The 16948-nt window shown below is 32.7% G+C and overlaps 1 protein-coding gene across 1 annotated transcript; it reads right to left on the reverse strand.

Annotated features, from left to right (window-relative positions):
- Nucleotides 1–3056: 3056 nt before the first annotated feature.
- On the reverse strand, nucleotides 3057–14344 carry LOC141724062 (protein HASTY 1-like). The gene is made up of 22 exons (XM_074526054.1): nucleotides 14018–14344; nucleotides 12033–12134; nucleotides 11424–11567; nucleotides 11258–11338; nucleotides 11095–11164; nucleotides 10881–10951; nucleotides 10636–10799; nucleotides 10487–10558; nucleotides 10146–10380; nucleotides 9973–10035; nucleotides 9581–9868; nucleotides 8638–8748; nucleotides 8374–8500; nucleotides 7962–8131; nucleotides 7770–7871; nucleotides 6345–6448; nucleotides 5962–6256; nucleotides 5597–5838; nucleotides 4602–5105; nucleotides 4181–4475; nucleotides 3883–4066; nucleotides 3057–3414 (listed from the first exon to the last, which is right to left on the reverse strand). Exons 1-22 carry the CDS (start codon nucleotides 14126–14128, stop codon nucleotides 3338–3340), a joined length of 3612 nt encoding a protein of 1203 aa, XP_074382155.1. The 5' UTR covers nucleotides 14129–14344; the 3' UTR covers nucleotides 3057–3337.
- Between the last annotated feature and the right edge of the window lie 2604 nt (nucleotides 14345–16948).

Here is a 16948-nt window from a genome sequence, read left to right on the forward strand (position 1 = left end):
AGCAAAAACGAATAGCTTTCTTGTTGTATTTTTTAGTAACCATTCTTAACTCATATTCCGAGTTGTAGACCATTTGTATAAGTCGCATGTAGAGATATAAACAAAAGTCTCCTTGTTGAATATTACGAGTTAGCTCACTTTATTTCCGAAGTCGAAGTCGATTTGTATAAGTCGAAGGTAACCACATAAACAATAGACATCTTCGTTTGAAATATCAAGTAAATAAACTAAACTAAAATTCCGAGATAAAGAATTTTTGTATAAGTCTCGCTATAATTGGTTTGTCTCTATTTGTTTATAAAGTCATTATAACATAATTGTTATATTTCTCCTGAGGCTTTTATAACAAACGAGTTATACTTGAATTTTTATTCAAGTATTTAATATTTGGCCTTGAATTATATTCGGCCTTGAATTCGCCTCCGTTGTGTTTTATACTTTGCATATTATTTAAGATATTGAATTATCTCCCAGATTTAGTATCGTCATATACTAATTCAACCTTCTTTCTTACTTAAGAGATTATATAAGTCGTAAGTACTTGTATTATATCCTTTGACGTGAGGTGAAGTGAAGTGAGGTTATTCTCGCTCTAAGACCCATTAGACACGCTAACGGGGAGTTGGTGTCTACGCACCGTGAAGAGGAGGAAAGATCCAAGACCTGGTCTAAGATCCAAGACCGCCGAAGGGTGTAGATACGAAGTCTACGCAAAAGGTTATTGCATAGTTGTGAGGAGGTAACGAGGAGTTACGCTCCGAGATAAACTTGCAAGGGTTCTACTTAGATTACGAGGAAGTAATAGGGAGTTACGTTCCAAGATTAATCTAGTAGGTTTTGCTATTGTATTTTGAGGAATTAGCGGGTAGTTAAGGTCCAAGATAAATACATAGTGTTGTAAAGGATTCTCCGCCTATTATAAAGGAGTATCTTTGTAGTAGAGAAAATCTCGAGTTCGGGGAGGAGCTCGGGGACTGGACTACGGGTGAGTGGACTCCAATTTGTTGAGTTAGCCACCGTGAACCAGGATAAAATCTCTGTGTCGTACTCTATTTCTTTACCGCTTTACTTTCTGTACTCGATTTACTTGTTTTCAAATAACGAATTTTTAAACGGTAAAGAAAATTTCAAAACGCTAAACTCTAAATTTTAAAAGGTTATAAACTATTCAAACCCCCTTAACTTATTAACCCCTATTTCGGGCCTTACAATTAGGCTAACTTTTTAAATTTTATTATTTAAGTAATAATCTTATCTTCTGAATTTCATCATTTAAATAATAATCTTAACTATTAAGCAGAGCATCCAAACGGTTCATGAAAAGTAGGATCGGATTTATGGCTCCATTATACTCGAAAAATGAATTGCCAAACAGCAAACAGGTACGAACTCAACTAACCTGCAATTTTAGGGAAATGAAATAAAAGCCTTGAAGAGACGCAAAGAATTACGAGATACTACTCCAAAGTCCAAAGCGTCTAGAGGCCATTTCCAAGTGGTTTAAAAATTCAAAATTATATTGATTTTGATCCAAATTCATTTAATAGTAATCAAAATTTTAGTTCACATTTATATGTAAAAGGTCCAATTTGAACCCACATTATTCATCAGTCCAAATTCTTATCAAGATTAAAATAATTTATTTTTAAATTTTTTAATTTAATTTATTACATAAAATTTTGATTTAGGATATTTATAAATATAATTAAGTCGAAATATTTCCAATAACTATTAAGATGGTTTTGTGATTCTTTAATATATATTTAAAGTTTAATAAAAAATATATTATTCATAATTATTAGTATTTTTGAAAATAATACAGTTTATTAATTATGATCAAATATTAAGATAATATCTTATATCATAAAAAATAAAATATTTATTATTATAAGAACTTAAAATATTAAAAAAAAATTATTTTATCATTGTACCGGAATTTGGACCGTATTGGAGTTGAAAAGAGATTCTGTCCAAATTTGGACCAAACTCTTGAAGTTGTCCTAAAAATTCAAAGTTTAATTAATTTTGTTCTAATTCACCACCATTAACCTAACTGGATAGATGAATAGTCTGGGTCCAAATTTGGACAGAAACTATTAATCGATCTAAATTTGGATCAATATTAAAATAATACTTTTTAGTTTTTTTAATATTTCATTAGTTAAAATTTTGATTTATGATATTTATAAATACAAGTAATAGCTTGTATTAATATTAATGATATTTGTGGGGAGAATATTACAATTTTGAGAATTCGTATTAATCATCAATATTTTAACATTTAATTAATATTTGTTCTTTTCTTATTCGAGTGTGATGTTTAATATTAATACTTTTAAATTTAGAAGTAAACGGGATTACTATTTTTAATATATACTTGGTGTTCAATAGAATCTTTTCTTTCATTATTAACATTATTTTTAAAGTGATATAATTAATTATTAATAATAATGAAATATTAAAATTAGATCTTATATCACATAAAACATTTGTTATAAAACTTAAAAATATTTGAAAGAAACATTTTAACATTTGCACCAAAATTTAGACAAACTGTTAAAATTGGAGAGTTATTCGTATGGACCAAACTCTTGGAGTTACCGGAGGCACCGGGCTCTTGCCAAAGAGTTCTCCAGGTAAACTGAACCAAAAGCATACGGATTTTAACTTTTTCCATGCAGGAAGGACTTCCAGAGCACAGCCTGAAAGCATATAAAACCTATAGTAACAAAACTTACAAAGTACTTTAGTATTAACAAAACTTTAAACAGTACTTGCAAACAGTGGAGTAGAAGGCCAAAATGATATAAAGCCCAAGATATAAACCTACTAAAATGATACAAAGGCCAATATATTACTATTGTAGAAGACACAAAACACATATTTAGTTGCTGGCAAACATATAGCTAAAATATGAAACTTGTTAGAAAATGCTGTCAAACTTCGGATAATAACAAGTACACTTGCAAGTTGCAAGCAACAGGTTAGGGGTTCATCTTCAACAAAAGATACAAGGCCTTGTTGAGGTAAAAAAAGAACCAACAAAAATTGGGAAGTCAGGGGAATATATGGGTATATATATATATAAAATGAGTATTTTGACACAGCACAAACACAGCAACTACACAAAAAAGATTGCGTACAGAATACTTGAATGCTGTAAATGCTCCACATTTGTCATTCTATGTATTATACTACAATTCTGTTGATCTTTCCTCCACAAACTGAAAATGAGCCTTGTCTGCCATGCTTCATAGTCCATATCTTGCTCGACTTGTAACCCTTTGTTAAACAAAATTCTGTCCCTGTACATGCTAATAAGTTCGCAAGAAAACCTTTACATAATCGCTGCCAAACCAATAGGGCCTTCGTCATTTCTGGGTTCTGGAGCAGAGACCAAACTGCGAGGCCTAGCTGAGAATGTTAGGGAACAAGGATCAGTAACAAAGACAGTGAAAATGTACTTTCCAAAAGATTAGCAAGAGACAAAGGCGCTACTAAATCACAAACAAATCCTCCAAGTACCTATTGAACTTGTAATGCTAAGCATTACTATCGTGGATCCAGAAATTATCAAATAATTGAATTGTATCGCATGTGGCATTACAAATCAGTCTTACATACTATATATATATATATATATATACTTGTGATAGTAAGCCTCTTTGAGACATGCTTCTAAAATTTAAAAGCAATACTATTCCGCAATATTTGACATCTTTTTTAAGGGATGATATCTTTTCTTTTGGGACCACAATGATATTCCTTTATGGAATTTCGTCATATATATACTATCATGGCTCGTATAACCACTAATAGACATACCTAACACAGTCAGAACACCATAGAAACTTCACTGAAAAACTAGATGTCAGTGCTAACCTGAAACATTTGTAATCACACCAACACTTTTCGGATTAGCAAGAGCTTTTAGTTTATTTCCGGTAGCTAGCAACAACAAGATCCTCATATGTTGCTTCTGTTCCTTGGGACTGCTTGTCTTTGCTAAAGCTTCTTCGAAAGCAAGAAGATCTTGGGGGGTAATGCAGGGAAGGGAAAGTAACACCTGTCCATAATACAAAATATGGTTGCACACAAGTGCAAAGACCATTAAATATTTAAATTGCAATCAAAAATTTTACCATACTTCAAATCAAACTACTTAAGAAATCTCACCAACCTGCCTAGGTGCTGGGTCTCTGTCAGATAGATAGACAAAGATTTCACGACAGAGACCAACAAGCTCAGAGCTGACATTTACATTTGAATCAAATTCCAAACTACTGATTATGGCATAGAACAGATCCTTTGCAACAAATTCACGCAGTTCAGCATTACTAGATGAAACAGCCAACAGAACAATAGATCCACAAAAGGAAGAAACTTTAGTCACAGCTTCACCGTCTCCCCACTTAAAGGTGTCTAAAACAATCCGCAGTGCCAGTAAGGCTAGGCCTTTGTGCTTCAAAAGAAAACTGCATTTAAAATACAATTTTGTTATTCAGAAAACAGAAAACACAACTGTCAATTCTTTCCCCTAATTGCAATTCAATATCAGATCGTAGATGAAATCTTCTCATAAACAATAAATCCAGGCATACCCAATCATAGAACTAGAGGAAAATGCATCCAATTCCTTGAGTGCAGAGACTTCCACCCGATTGACATGCCCAGACTGCTCTACTAAAGGAAGACCGGTATTTAATCCTTGGGAAGCCAAAATCGAGAGGAGTGTACAGATCTCACGAGTTAGGCCTCGCAGTAGCTTTTCCTCCATTACTTCCACTTTTAAGTCGGAATCTGCAGGTATGCCAAGACGATCTGGAACCTTTGCTCTACCTTCCTGTAAAAGACTTGACCATGAACAGCTAAGAGCCTGCTGTGAGTACAAAAATATTGGATGTAAAAGCTTTTCCAGCCACAAGTCCCACATATCCGATGGGCAGCATTTAACTAATGGTATATATATCGAATGAACAAGCTGCCTCATATGCCTGAACTCCATTGACTGTACATTCTCCACTAAAGCCAGAGCCACAAGATGAGCATCCATTGTTTTAAAAAATGAATGCCCAATGGTTGTTGATAGGCCCAGTACGTTATACCTAGTTCGAGTAATATATCACAAATTCATTAGAAGTTGGATAGAAGCATATTGAAGAAATGATTTTATGAAGCCTACTCTGCAGATAATACTATGAGAGAAGCATCATATATACTCTTTACAATTATTATCATATAATATCACTTTATCTATATAATCATGAAATCGAGTCTGATCAACCATACACTTTATCTTTTAAGTACCAACATAAATTACAAACAAGAAACAGATTGGTAAACAAGCAATATAACACATATTACTTCCCCCGTCTTACCCCAAAGTAAAAAAAAAATCTACTACTTATATTGCGTTTTAAAAAAATTGTTAAGGGTTTAACAAGGGCCCTATATGTTGTTCCTTCATCAGCCTTATAGGTTATTCCTTCATGACCCACACTGCTCTGCCCATTATCATGACATTTTTTGACAGCTAAACCAGCAGTCTTTCAGTATTAATATTTCTAAGAAAGCATATCAAAACTATAGAACATACCCGCTATCTCTTATACCCTTCAACCAATTCCGTATATCAGTTTCATTTGACTCTGCAGAGCCTTCTTTATTGATGTCAAACTGAGAACCATCAATAGAATTCAATGCGCTCCTCGATGATTTGAGTCCTTCACCAAGAAGACTTGTCCGCTCCACATCACTCATAACCATTGCAGCTTTCATTTCTCCAGGTAAAGCTTGAGTGATAGGTGGAGCCCATAGAGAATGTATAGCTCGAAGCAGCTGTGAATCGAAACACGTCATGATTAGAATATTACATTTTCCCAAGGAAACCGGATTAGACAAAACATATGGAGGATATGTGAGACTAATTTACTGACCACTTCTTTAGAGAAGCAAACTTACTTTTAAAAGAGGAGGCAGCATCCATGACAGATGAGACACCATAGGATGACAGGGAACATAATTTTCTGATGAAGTGTTCAGTAAACTTGAACTGCCTTTTCTGGCACCACTCCTCTTAAGAGCCTTCTCAAAAAAAGTTACAGTGTGGAATAGTGACCACATGAACTTTGTATCAGAACACAAGCGAACCAAACCATTTGGATCAGATAAAAACTCATTTTGCCATTCAATCTGTATCCACTGTTTGCTCAAAGGCTCCAGCAACCACACTAAAACTTCTTGTTGCTGTTGAACCCTGCACCAGAATCAGAAGCATGAAACTAATTAATATAGGATAAATAAAAAAACCATAGATTTAAATAGAACCCCTTGTAAGTAGTTACCCAGCAGCAGACGCCATAATAAGAAATGCTTCCCCTAGCAGATTAAGCTCCCCACGAAGTAGACCACCTTCCTTTTGCAAGTAAGACATTGTATCCGCTATTGCCTATATAACAATGGAAATAAATGTACATGAATATAATCCAGCTACAAAACAGAAACTTGTATGAGTACACGTGTTAAGCTTGATGAGTATCATGCAATAGCCAATTCATGGTTTACTAATTTAAAATATAAGAGATAAAAATATGGACAAAAAAGATAGAATAAGATTAGATTAGAAATTACAAGAAAAAAACTAAGGTCATCCAGATAGAGAGACTATGAGAGTAGGAAAATAAGGTACAAAATTTGCTCATTAAATGGGATAACAAGATTACAGAATCTATAGAATGAACAAAACTTGAAGCATGATAATTCTAAGAATATAGATAATTCTACCATTTAAGAATTACCACCAAAATTTCTTTTTATAGGCTAACTAAAAGACAGAAAGCCGGACAGACAATGGAAGATTAATGAACACAACACTCGTATTCCTTTAGTGATAGATTTGAATTTTCTTCTTTAATTTAATCCAAGTTATCTCATGGACTGTTGGGGGGAACGCTGTTACAGGCACTAACAGAGACCAAACAACTATCGCTTTAGTGTTTCTACTTTTCCCAATTTACAGTTCTGGGAGGTTTCATATCTTCTTTCCAACTAATTTCCCTCTTTTAGTAACAAATAAAGATATACGTACATAGGGGCCAGTTCAAAAAGAAATTTTGTTAAAGGAGAAACTTTTAAACTTTTTTGAACATGTCCATAGTGCTGTAACATTTTTGAAAGTGAAAAAAAAACTATGCCCTTTTTGCAAAAAAAAAAAACGAAAAAAAAAATTGAGAGGGTGGCATTTTTCGTATAGAAGTAAAACTCTTGTAAAAATGGGGCTCAATGTCTAACATTCAATGCATCTGCTAAATAATAAAAGTAGCGACGTTCTTGCAAATGACTGGAAATTTCGTATAACTTTAAAGGCCTAACATAAGGTTGAACTATGTGTTAAACCTTAATTATGCATGTAGAATCTTAAGTATCTGAATATTTCAACCCTCAGTAAGAAGGTTACGGTGAAACAAAATTAACAAATCATAGACTAAATTCGTGCACTAATATTTGAAACGGTGAAATTCATAGGAATCACCCCGTCGGCATTGAATATAATTTAATAAACTCAAAACACATATATAGGTACGGTCCAATCCATATAACTAAGGTTAACATGCTAAGAATTTTTTAAGATTCTACATCAACAAAGTTTCTATTTAATCCACCCTTGCACATATATTTATAAGGTAACTCTTCTCCGCGAAAAAAATATATGTGATTTTTGAATCCTTTTGCAACACACAATTAGTATTGAACACAAAAATGCACTTTACCTTCATATGAGGAAGAAGGCTTTTCCCAGCTGTTTTGGCAAGTCGAATAAATGATGTACATATCTGTAATCTTGCATGGCGAGCCATACTTGTTGCAGGATCCTGCAGTGTTTGAAAAAGTTAGACTTGCACAGACAACAAAGTTTCTTGTAAATTCAACTAATAAAAGACAACTAAAATTACAGAACAGACCTTCACAACAAAAGGAAGTGAATTTAGGAGCTCAAAGAGCTTATGTACAACACTTCCCACAGCATCAGCATGATACTTAAAAAAGGGGCCCATTGCATCTAAATAGTGCCCAAGTAGTTCCACAAACGTTGGTTCAGTCCATTTCAAAGATAGGAGTTGTTGAAGTAGACCTGTTAGTTTATGTAATCAGAAGTATCAGCACGAATTAGAAACCCAAGCTCTTTGATATGCATCATGCATGCGTAACAATTCAAATAAAGACTTAAGGGATAGCCTAGGGGCAAAGGCTATCCCCTCCATAACAAGGTTAAGAGTTTGAATAATTACTCTTTCTCCTCTATATGCAAAAAATATGAAGTATATTGGAAATATGTATTGTCCCCAAAAGAAAAGAAACAAATTAAAGGTATACCTTCAAATATTCTGCCTAATGAAACTTGCATCTCCGGATCACTATTGTTATAATCAGTTGATCCATCATAAATTACACTTACAACGTTGTCAAGAGCAAATTGCATGCTTTCCATTACAGAAAAATTCTACAGCAAAAAAATGATAAAGCACGTCAATGGATTTTGAATACAGCTAGATGATTGATTTTTAAATACTGATGAAGTTAATAAAGAACTGTAACAAGTAAATCATGACAAAGAACCACAAAAGACTGGAACCAAACCTGAGCAGTTGGATCAAGTAAAATGGCATTAATGATCATTACAATTTTCTCGGAAACCTTAGTAGCAGCTAGGAGAGGCTTGCTAGAGGCAATTAACCGAATCAACTCTGTCTGTATAGAGAATTTAATTAAATCAGTACAGAGTGATATTGTTATAAGACATGAATAAGCAGAGTTCATCAACACCTAAAGATCACAATAGGAATGCAAGCTTATTTTATTTTTTATAATTAAATTAGAGATAATCATAGGAAAAAACACAATCCTGAGAGGAGCACTACTCCTATGGTAAAAAAATAGCTAATGTTGAAGCCTCCCGTCTAAAAAATAATTTTAACCGCCATGCCACAAGCTGATCACTTCTAATTAAGCTGAATATGTAAATACCGCCACAAAATGCACTAAGTATACAAATATGATCCATCATATATTCTCAACATAAGACAAACAATAATATGTTTACAATCCAAATATATGAATATATACATATTCGTTCAGATACAATATGTTTATGGTATATACATTTACAATTCACAAAACAAATAGTGTTTTTGATTTTTTTTATGTTCATAATATTTGTTCGATACTCTTTAATTTAGTGAATCAATTGTCAATTTTAGGAAATTCTAAAATTTGTAGGCAAAATGGTTTGTGTTTTGACACAAGCCTATATATACATACATATACGTTGTCACAAATCTACACAAGAGAAAAACTTATAATTATCAAATGGCAACATTTTAAGATGCCAAAATGATCTTAACAGCTTCTTGAAATTTAAGTGAAATCACGATCAGAAAGCAGAGAACGCGTAAAAGAAAAGACAAACAGATAGTAAAGATGTACTACTACAATTCCACAATGCAAGATCAAGAAAGAGTAGCATACGATACTGACAGATAAGACTACTTTATTATTAAAAGCATAGTCATGGAAGACTTACCAGTCTTGAACGGTACTGACTGAATTCTCCTTTCCCCTCAATATCATCACTCCACAATTCCAGTGCCCCAGTACCATGTGCCGCTCCAGAATGTACTCGTTCTTTCTTGAGCATGCGCTGAAAAGAAATTTCAAGCATAATGCTAAAGATATCTTCAGTCAGAAAAGCTAATATATTCATCTTTCCATCGTCAGCTTGTTTAAAACCAGAGGTCAGATTGTTCAATGAACTGTCCGCAGATGCCTGTTGATTAACTTTTGGCTTGGAATATAAGTCCCGTAGCAACGCCTGCAATATCAAACAAACATATAAATATTTTATAAGGACAAATCTACGTATAATTATACTGAAGTCCAAATATATAAATTAGAAAGAAAAAGTGGAAACTATACCAGCCAAAAGAATAGAGTCTGATAGTGCAGTTCTAGCTTAAAATGTTGAAAATATCCCAGCATCTGAAGAAGGAAAACAAAGTAAAGAAAAAATATAACTATTCATGGAGTTGAATTATATAAGTAAAGTTGAACATATTCACAACTGTCTAAAATAATGTGCATTTATATACCTGCTTAAGGTAGAAAGGAATTAGTGTGCTTTCACCACTAATACATTTTAAGTTAAATGTACCCAGGGAGACCATACTCTCACATATATATTCAAAATACTCATATTCACTTTCATCAATAATAGCAGCATGAGATCCAGTTCTGCTCAAGAACTCTCTCGACACATTCATCAACACCTGAAAGACACTACTCATTGCAGAGTCAAATTCAGCATCTGCATCAACAGGTCGCTTCCTGCAAACAAGAAATACAAGATTCAGTCACCTTTAGCTGAGATTACCAGACTGTGTATATATTTCCACATTCAAATGTTTAATCAGTCCAATAACTTATAGTGTACCTTGAGGAGACAAGCTTGAAAAAATCACATGCATGAAGACGGAAGTCAGGCGACGATAGTAAGAAGCTACAACTGGAAGAAAAAAAATGGAAACATTAATGTAAAAATCTCAAATAATAATGCTTAATTAAATAAAATAAAATTGATACCCATGAATTATCCCATATTTTGAAAGATCAGGTAGAGGTGCCCAATCCGCATATGCATTGATAGCATTGAGAATAGATGTTACTGCAGCTGCATGCTGTTTGGCAGTGTCCATCTGTTGCCTACCTGCTTCACTTAAAGCAGCTCCAAAATGCCTTTCTAGTAACTGTCTCGCCAAGAAAAAAGGCACAGAGATTAGTTTTTGAAAATTCATTTTTAGCTACGAATAATAATGACCAGGACTTACAGAGTACAATAATGGCAATATTTCAGGCAATGAATCGGTTAGTCCACGTAACAATAGCCTTCGCCTATCACCTGAGTTACAATATCATGAGAGACAATATAACAGTGAAAGCTATAAAAATTCAATATCTTTCAATGATTCTCTACACAATATAAAAGAAGACAGCAGAATCAAGCATACGGATAACAGTAACTAGCGATCTTAAACTATAAACCTTCCAAGTCTTCATTGTGAACTGTGATATCTTCCGGAAGCCACCTCAAAATAATAGACACCAGCTCAGCCTACAAAAATTTATCCAAAGAAATATACATACAGCTCCATAACTCAATCTGAACAGAATATACATCATCAAAGATTGAAAACAATTAGATTACCTGGAGAGGACCACTGGTGGAGAGAGACACTAAAGAAGGAAGAAGTTCCTGCCAAAGACTCAGACCTTCTCTCCGGACTATCTGCAGCAGGGATACAGGAAATATGTCATTAACTATGAAAATACTAGCAATCACCAACTTCATAAAAACCAATAATCTAAAAAACCTCAGCAATGAGGGCAGCTGTCTGACTTTTCAAAGCCCAAACTTCATAAGGGCCTGCAGCTTCAGACAACAAACCTATGGCAACATTGGTGAACTCTCTTCTTTCAGGAGGACTCAGCTCATCCCACCGCAACCGTACTACATGCTACACAAAGCAAAATAAAGATGTAAGACAGCTGAAATCTCAGAAGTTTACTGATCTAAGATAAATCTAAGAATTTGGTTAAAGATATTCACACTACCACATTTAAGAAAAATTAAGAAAATAGAACTCATGCAAGAATCAGTAGCAATTATAGGTATGCATACTTTCTTTTTTTATTTAATGTCTATAATTTACAATATTATAAATCAGGTATGGAATGCTTAATAAAGGCTCATGGGACACTTTTAATTATTAGAAGAATAGTTCCTTGGATAGAGTCTTGAAACTATCTTGAAAGTACTACTGAACCAGCAAAACTTTTATCTATAATCTCCCGGTACAACACTAAAAACAAAAATAATATCAACAATAAATAAGTGTGCTAAAGTTCCCCCACGATCCCTCAACAGATCTCTCACTAATCATAGATAAGTAATATAAAATGTAAATAGGCACGGAGCATACTTGCATCAACTTTAAGGCATGGATACGAATTTCGGAAGACCAATCCTTTTTAACTAATTGAACAGATGTATTTGCCAAGACACGCACATCGCCAGCTTTTACCTACAAAAATTTTATGATAAACAAATTAGCAAAGAATATACATATATATATACTACATTTTAAATTTGTAAGTAGAATGGGAAAAAAAAGTTTGTACATAAAGAGAGTAGAAGACCCATGAAAATTCGTGGAAAACAAGGGATCCTCCCACAATTAAGCAAACATATACACTATACAGTGATGAACACCCAGGCATTGTGATGCGACTTACGTATTAAATGCCAAAAAGATACAAAGGAAAGGCACGCTCTCTATATGGAATATAGGATCATGATCAGGACTATTAATTAACTTGTCATTTATTCATTGCACTTTATTTATTCAGTAAAAATATTACATTTTATGTAAAGTCTCAAAGAAAATCAGACAAGTAGTACCTCGAATATAAATATCTTAATCCAGTAGTTGTATTAATAGAAAAATTTTATGGCATCACAACTAGCAGGATCACCACGGGAATTACACCCTAGATGCAAGGACGGAACATAAAGATGCAATTGTTCTTTTAATTATTTTTTTAACTTAAAAACTGTTTTAAAATTTCTTTTTAAGTAAGATAAAATAGAGATTAGAAAAGATCAAGGCGACGGAGAGAACATGTGACAATGAGGAAGGGGGAGAAACAAGATAAAAGGAAGAAAGTAGAAAGCACTTCATTTCAATATTCCTCACATTGCATAATGCTTTTATTGCATTGCACTCAATTTACAAATAGAAGGTAAAGATCATATCCTATACCCAAAATTATATTTTCCAACACAACTTGAATGAAATAAAATCAGTAAACATAAAGAATGAGGTCTGGCATTCCTTTTTGGGCCAATGGGGGGACTAACACTACAACCAATTCACCAAAATACGAACACATTAATAACCATGTATCAACACCAATAATGTTTAACTTAACCAATCAAAAGCAGTGATTTCATCTTCTGCCAATATATAATATACACACACACAAACACACACATATAACATCATTGCTCTAAAAATCGGCTAAGGCGGACAATTAATCAACACTTAGCCGGTAGGAAAAACACCTCAATTTGTGAAAATCGGACATATAGGCTTTTTTGAAAGAAAACGGGGTAAATTAGGAAAAACAATTTGGGGATATAAAAGGAAATTTAACTTTAATTTTGACAGAACATTTATGCGTTTATCCGCCACGCTTACTTTTTCGATCATTGGTAATAAATACTAACTGGCTCAAGTTTATAATAAACAACTTTTTCATATTAAAATGCATCCAATTATCCAATAAACTGCTAGAAGTTAAACTACCCTATCCGATTAATTGCTAGAAGTTAACTCACTGTCCTAGTGATCTTTACAACCTCTATATCTACATAAAAAGAGCGCAAGCGCGAAAACACATATAACCGAATCAGCTCATTTATATAAGTTATCCGAAAAGATACCACCACAAGGTCCACAATATAATCTGATCATCACTCTAATCTGAAATAAATTATACACACAAAAACAAACCATAACAGTCTCTATATCCATCTAAATCAACCAATCACAAAATCAACAAAAACACGACAACATGGTGAAGAAGATATATATACACATTTACTGCTACGATATCCGGTTAAACACTAGAAATTAACTACCAATTTAGCAATCATTTCAGCATTCAGATATACATAAAAACACACTACACATATACAAATGAATTAACTCATTTACATGATATATCGAAATCTATAACACTAAAATCTGATGATCATTGCTCTAGTTTCAACTAAATTATACAAACACAAACAAACCATAACAAAACCTAATTTCATCATAAAATACAACAACAAAACACACTACAGACACATACATTTTACGAACACGAAAGCGAACAAGCACAAGAAAGAGAAAAAATATACCGATTGAAGAAAGGACACAGCAGCTTTACGAGTATCAGGAGGACAGTTCCATTCAAGTAGAGCCACTATAGCTTGAGCAACATTTCGTGCAGTGTTGTTGGGTTCCTCCATCCTAGGGTTTCAACAACCATAATTAAACAAATTGTATGTATATAGATATTGTGTGTTTGTATGTATAGGGTATGTAGATATAGAGAGAATAATAATAATCAAGGGTTTGTAATTGTAAAGCAGGAGGAGAGGGGGGGTGTAAGGGCGGTGTTGAGTATAGTTTTATGTTTTGGGGTTTTGGACATAAATGGGGGAAAGTTTAATCGCTGTGTTTGTGAACAATGCACCAAAATCTCATTTTTTTAGCGTTAAATAGTCCAAAATGTTACTTTTGAAAATAACGGCCCAAAATATCATTTCATAACGGTACTTCGTCTTCCGTTTTGTAGTTTTAATGCAAAACGAAACTTAGTGTTCCGTTTTGGTACTTTATTTTTTTTTTAATTTTTTTATAATGTGCAAAACGGAGGTTGAAGTAGCGTTTTGACTCAAAACGGTACATCATATAGCGTTTTGTACCAAAACGGCACTTTATCTTCCGTTTTACGCATAAAAAAAAATTTAAAATGCTAAAACGTTACACAAAGTTCCGTTTTAGGTGATTTGCATAAACGGTACACGATGTACCATTTTGAAGTGACATTTAGGATTATTGTTAACCCTATGTGACATTTAGGGCCACCACCCTGTGTTTGTTTGCCTATTTTTTAATATTTCAAAAATGTATCTGACATGTTTACCAGATTTCAGTCTCTCAGTTAAGCCTTTTGTTATTAACAAAATTTTCATTTATCTTAATTAATTATTCATACATACTGGCATATAGTCTCTATGTACGAAATATTTTTAATATATTTTTTATTATTTTATTTTAATTTTATTTATTTTTTCTTTCGAATATGAAAATAAATATGATAAAAATATAATAATATATATTGATATTATTTCATATCATATACTCTTATTTTTATCTATAAACCATAAATTATTAACATATGTTGTTAACATAATGCTAACCTAATTTATATAGTAAAAAGTATTCTTTTAGTATTGAATCTGAAGGTGATTTAATTACTTTAAAATCTAATTATGCTTAATTTGTGTACCAAACAATTAACGATAACCAATCAGCTTATAATATTATTGTATAGATAGTATAGAATTATGGTGAGAAAAAGGAAATTGAATAGTTATTAGTGATTATAATAATTTATTTAACTATATTAAATAGGATTTCCACTGATATTTTTGGAAAAGGATATCTCTTAGTTGAAAAAAGATAAAAAAAGAAACGTGTTTTAGTTGAAAAAAGTAATTAGTTATATACTAATTAGAAAATGTGTTTCGTATTTACATAATTATATTTTAATATTAACCTATTAATAAAAAAATTTTGTTAATTAATTTATAAATTTAGAGGATGATCCAAAATAGAAGTGATCAATGACAGACGACAACTACAATCAAAATTTTTAATATTTCGTTTTTAATATAATAATATAGATATATGTTGTGAAGGAAAATTAAACTTGGAATTATCTATTTATTCTACATTCTAAATTGTAAAATGAAAATGATTTTTCATTGTCTTTTAAAAAAGGAAAATTAAATTTGAAATAATCTATTTATTTTACATTCTAAAATGTAAAACGAAAAAGATTCTTCATTGTCTTTTGAAATATGTTTTAGTTAAGAAAATGTAATTCTTTTTTTCCTATTTTGATTTCAATAATTTTTAATAACGATTATGAATGATTCAAACTAAGAAAATTTAAACTTCTATACTGTTTCTTTATCAACCAACCTATATTCATAAGAGTAAGTGCAGTGGTCCTTGGGGGCAGATTACACAAATTCTGCCGCAGATAGTAGGGTAGAGCGTGGTCCGAACTTCATAAGAGTAAGTGCAGTGCTCCTTGGGGGCAGATTACACAAATTTTGCTGCAGATAGTAGGGTAGAGCGTGTGTTAGGGCGAAAACACGCGCTAATATTCACGCAAGTATACGCGTTCGCAAGTAGTATAGAATATTTTCTAGTTCATTCCCACAGAGACTAGTTTAGGTTAATTTCAATTTATGCACCTATGCAACAATGTATGGTTATCGCTCAATGCTAAGACAAATAACAAATTGGGTTTTTATTAAACTAAGAGATTATACTAAATAACATTAACTAAGAGAATTGAGGTTGAATTACTATATATGACAAACATGGGATTCTAACTTCATTAAATACTTCATTCAATAGCCTTATTGTTTTTAACCTTAGCATGTGATGGTGATGACACTAATCAGATAACACGAAACTGATAAACGCCAACTTTCGTTGCACGAGTACCATTCTACCCGACATCCACAAAAGAGATAGAAGCTGAATAGGCACCAATTATATTGAGACCCTATATGTCTATAGAATTTGACAACATAACGGTTTAAGAACAAGTTATCTATCTTGATTACATAGGGCAAGTAAAACGGTTAGAGTTACCTACGAATCATGCATACACGTACATGAACCTATGCTAGCATGGCAAGTTCTAAACCTCTATATTCACTGTCGCTTCAATAGAGATTAACACGCTATCTTATATGTTAGCTACGCACATAAGACGAATAAGCACAACCAATACTAGGATATCAATCAATCACCACACACCAAGATATCGAAATAATTAACTATTGAAATCCATAAGTAAATCCGCTAGAATCCCATGACAACGATTAGCCCATAATCGAACTCATCGTCACCATGGATTCCAATGAAAGCATGGTATAAACAAGGTCTTAATAAACTAAATAATAATCAAAGTACGAATAAACGAGATCTAGGTTCAACAAGAACGAAAACGAGCATCCAAAGTTACAACTAATTCAAAGAAT

Source organism: Apium graveolens, chromosome 5, assembly GCF_009905375.1.
Source record: "Apium graveolens cultivar Ventura chromosome 5, ASM990537v1, whole genome shotgun sequence".
NCBI classification, from domain to species: domain Eukaryota; kingdom Viridiplantae; phylum Streptophyta; class Magnoliopsida; order Apiales; family Apiaceae; genus Apium; species Apium graveolens.